A 4,615-nucleotide genomic window follows, 5' to 3' on the forward strand; every position below is an offset into this window, starting at 1 on the left:
ATATATATTGCTTGTGTATATGCTCTGTAATTATTGTACAGTGTACAGATATTGTAAATAAATAACATTCTTCAACCGTTGTGTGTATTGTCTTACAATGTATTGCCCTAGGTAAAAAACAAGTGTCAGAATGGAGAAAACATTTGTAAAACATTTTTCTTGAGATAAGTTTGCTGGAAAACCTTAGGTGCCCTTTCTGGATAGTACAGTCAGGGAGACTTTAACAGTAGAGGTGGCCATATACTTTTATTGCTCTGGAAGAGTGTAAAGTGTTACTGCTGGAGACACATTGAGTAACGATTACTCTAAACACAAAGATGCGATGGATGCGACAATGTATCAAATCTGATAATGCGACAACTGCGAACTTAAGATGCATGTCTCCGTAGGTGCACTTTCAGGTCATAGACTCCATGGTTGTCTCAGAGTCCATCTCTATAGGAGGCTTACATGACAGCACACAGCTGGCCAAGTGGAAGGAACGCATAAGGGAGCCACTCCTCTAACTTTTGTTTCATATACTCTTCCATATACTCTTTCATATACTCTTCCATATACTCTTTCATATACACTTCCATACACTGTTTTATATACACTCACTCCAACTGTTGAAACATTATTGAAACCGTGGCATCCGGTCTTCAGTAACCCAAGCTCGTCGTAAAAGGGTACTCACGTGATCGGGTGGTCATGATGTCAATCACTGGAAAATCTGGCCCAAGCTCGATTATTCAGAGGCCTCAATAATTACAAAAATGTGGTAGAGGATTAAACTGACGGGATCGGGTGGTCATGATGTCAATCATTGGAACTCGAGAGTCTGGTCCTGACTTGATTATTTACACACTTTAAATTATTACAAAGAAACGGTAAAAACATTGTACACAACAAATAAAAACTTCTTTACCGTTATCCAACTGGAAAGGAATGTCACAAAAGAAGACATGAACTTCGTGAAGATATTAAAGATTTATTTGAAGAAGAAGCATGCATCTCGACCTTGAATTTTTGAAGCGAAAAGTAAATGTTGTATGAGACTACGGACTGACTAATAGCAAACACATATGTTTAATTTAAATGATAAAAGGTTTGGGTAGTTAGAGCTATGGTTACAATGTTTAAAAAAATAGATAAATGAATGTCGTTCACAAACTCCTGGGTGAAAGAAAATGCTTTTGAATTTCGTTCAAAGGCATCGCTGCTGAATAACATGGACTGATTTAAGAGTCAATCAGCAATGCCGCTTACAACACAAGACGGACGACGCGCTCGCATTCTGGTTGCTTTCAGCCTCCTATCACGGTCGTTCTCAATGTCTTCAAGGTCATCCATATCTTCCTCGTTCTTGCGCGCACCTGCTAGGTTGATCCAGCGGCCAGCAAACTTCTGGAGGATCATCTGCCTCTGGACTCTTGACACAACTTTCAGCATCTTGTCCCGGTATGGGTCTTTCTGACGTAAAAGGTTCTCCTCCTCTTGGATCCGTCTCGCCTTCTCCTTGGCGGATATTTTGTCCGCCCAACGGGATGCGTCGCGGCGTCTCAGTTCCTGAAGAACACACTCCTTCCTGTCCGACATAAGAGTCTCAAACTCCGAACTCGCTGTCATCTCTTGCTGTTTCAGGTTATCGAATGCTTTATGGAGGTCGTTCATCACGCCATCAAATTCGTTCTTCTGTTTGCGGAAGTTGGGATCTTTGCTTTGCTTCTTTAATTCTATTAACCTCTGCCTTCGTTCGTCTTCTTCCAGTCTCTTGGTGTTGTTCTTATTAAACATCTGCTGCAGTGTGTTTAGAGATTCATCCATCATCTCCATCATGGCGTCCTTATATTCCGAATCTGCTTCAACTTCCTCCTCGTTAAAACGCGCAAAGGCCTCGACTAGATCCTGCTGGACGATGCTCTTTCGGTGATTGGCTTCAGCAAACCCGCCCAGCATATTCTCTACACTGCGAGACATGTTAGGGGATTTCATGCAGCCATTAAAGATCTCAACCATGGCGATTTGTCTCTCTCGCTCTGTTTCTATCTCCTCATCGAAATGCTTAATGTTGTATTTCCTCATCAGCTCGCAGTGAGCTTCGTCCTTGACAACAGCAAGATCATTCTTCATCTTTTCCAGAATCTCCTGTTCTAATGCCTGGCTTTGTGTGATCCTGTCATGGAATTCAGCATGGAGCGCTTGTAGAACACGAGAAGCTGCCTGTTGTCTAGACTCCTCTGATTTTACTTGTTGAAGCTGTTCTCGAGCGACCTCCCTCTCGATGGCATAGGCAGTTAAGCGGGGCGTGGCCCTGTGAAGTCTGTTTGAGACAGTGAGGTCCCAGTGCTTGCCGTCATAAGCAACAACCTTTGGTGTCATCACAGCATGCTTACGATCCTTCAGCTGGTAATATCCCGTCTGGCGTTTGACACCAAGCTTTACATCAGTGCAGGCCTTTGCTTGTTGGATGCCCTGCAGCAGGCCTTGGTTAAGGTAGCGGGTTATTTGAACTTCTTCTACGCTGTCGGTGTCCGAATCCTCCACGGGATCCGGTTCGGGCACTTTCTTGGACCACAACATTGCGAAGCGCCTGTAACATAAGATCACGGATGTCAATAACTCGGTTCAATTGCATTATAAGTATTCTGTTTGACTGGCATTTTAGAAGTTGGTGGATGGTAGAAAAATATAATACTTTATGGGTAACAACTTCTTAATTTCTCTGATGTGACGTTTCGGTATAGCTTCTTACACCATTTTCAAACAAGAGTATCCCTTTGCTGCTATTGCTAATCCCTTTGATGCATTTCCTTATGTTGCCTTACTGAATCCCATTATGAAAGCCAGGTTCGGTGCTGTATTGCTTTACTTTTGCTTGAAAACGATATAACGCCGCATCATAGAAATACAGAAGTTTTTATCCACAAGTGTTGTACTTTTCTATTATAAGTATTCGCTGAGTATTAGGAGTGACCCGACACGGTGTATATGGCGGTACAATTTCTTCGGTTCGGTATGTGAGAAATTATCATAATACAGAAAAGAAAAGAAATGCTAAGAAACTGCAACATTTTGACAAACTGATTAAATTTTCAGACTTTGGAAAAGGTTTAAAAAGGTTGATAAAATTATGGTACGAAAAATGATTTTTTGGATTACATTACGGTATACCGAACTGAAGGCAAAATATAGCCGTTCTAATACTAACTAAAGTAGTTTCACTCCTATCGAGTATTATGTTTTCAAGACATTTGAAATAGTTTAATATTTACATATATAGCTCGATGGCAAAATAATCAACGACAGCATGTTACATGATATCGTCAAGATATTGTTTCTGTTGGTGTGTTTTAGATTTTAAAAACTCTTTTCTTAATCGGGTAAGTATTCACGACATTGGTAGACACTACACAAAGGTTATTGCACATGAAAAGGCAACACCATCAACATCCGGGTTTTGTCTCAATTCATCCAAACTAAAACAACAACGCCAAGTATATCCAGCAAAAAATGCTTTTTTAGAGGAAGACTCATTCAAAACCACAACAGATGAAAATAGAAGCGTTTAAATGGAATAAACAACAAAATCACATCGTTGATGTATGCTTGCCATATGTTGTTGAAAAAGACACAACTGTGTCCAAAAACACAACTTTGACACTCCGTGTAAAATAAGCTTGGATAAAGAAAGTGTTCCGGAAAGCAATATATCGATATGTCTCAGAATGACCATGCAATCAGTCAATAACGTGCACGTGTACAGGATCCACTTGCATTAATCACTGCCTCTACATCTCTCGCCAATCCCTGATGTACAGCAGCCACAGTTCTACTGGAGAATTTCAAATATTTTGAACGAGAGTCATATGAGAGTGAGTTTAGTTTTACGCCGCATTCAGCAATATTCCAGCTGGGGACACCAGAAATGGGCTTCACACATTGTACCCATGTGGGGAATCAAACCGGGTCTTCGACGAGACGGGCGAACTTTTTAGCCACTAGGCTACCCAACCGGTGCGCGAATTCTTAAATGAATTATATGTTCAAGAATGCCAAACATGTATTCAATATGCTTAAGATCCGGGTCGAAATATTGGCAGTACGGTACTATCAAGAATGTCAGCGAGATATTTCACTCCGTTTAGCTTCCCTGAAACGGTCACCAGGTCAAGTTTGCATCCATACGAAACACTTCCATCCCCTCGTCATTACTGATACTCCCTCCACCACCTTGAGCTGCTGTATCTTGAACATATTCATGCCAAGTCACAATATCGACAGTCGCGATAGCCAGGTTACAGCGTGCTCGACTGTTCACGGATATGTCATTCAGCCAACTCGGGACTTTTTTAAGTGAGTAAGTAATTTTGTTTAACGTCGCTTTTAGTTTAAAAGGTCTACGAGGGCGATGTTTAGCACCCTTCATATGACTCCTAACCGCCTGGACGGAGAGTTGAATGTTGATATTCCATTGATATTGGCCCGAAAAGATCCAGTTTACAACTGATCTTCAACAACCCATGGTTGTCATAACAGACGACTGACGGGATCGGGTGGTCAGAGTCGCTTACTTGCTTGACACATGTTATTAGTTCCCAGTTGCCTAGATCGATGCTCGTGCTGTTGATCAGTG

General features: G+C 41.5%; 1 protein-coding gene across 1 annotated transcript; it reads right to left on the minus strand.

Annotated features, from left to right (window-relative positions):
• Positions 1 to 1,227: 1,227 nt before the first annotated feature.
• Positions 1,228 to 2,562, minus strand: LOC137281373 (trichohyalin-like). The gene has a single exon (XM_067812559.1). It carries the CDS (start codon positions 2,560 to 2,562, stop codon positions 1,228 to 1,230), a length of 1,335 nt encoding a protein of 444 aa, XP_067668660.1.
• Between the last annotated feature and the right edge of the window lie 2,053 nt (positions 2,563 to 4,615).

Source organism: Haliotis asinina, chromosome 4, assembly GCF_037392515.1.
Source record: "Haliotis asinina isolate JCU_RB_2024 chromosome 4, JCU_Hal_asi_v2, whole genome shotgun sequence".
NCBI classification, from domain to species: domain Eukaryota; kingdom Metazoa; phylum Mollusca; class Gastropoda; order Lepetellida; family Haliotidae; genus Haliotis; species Haliotis asinina.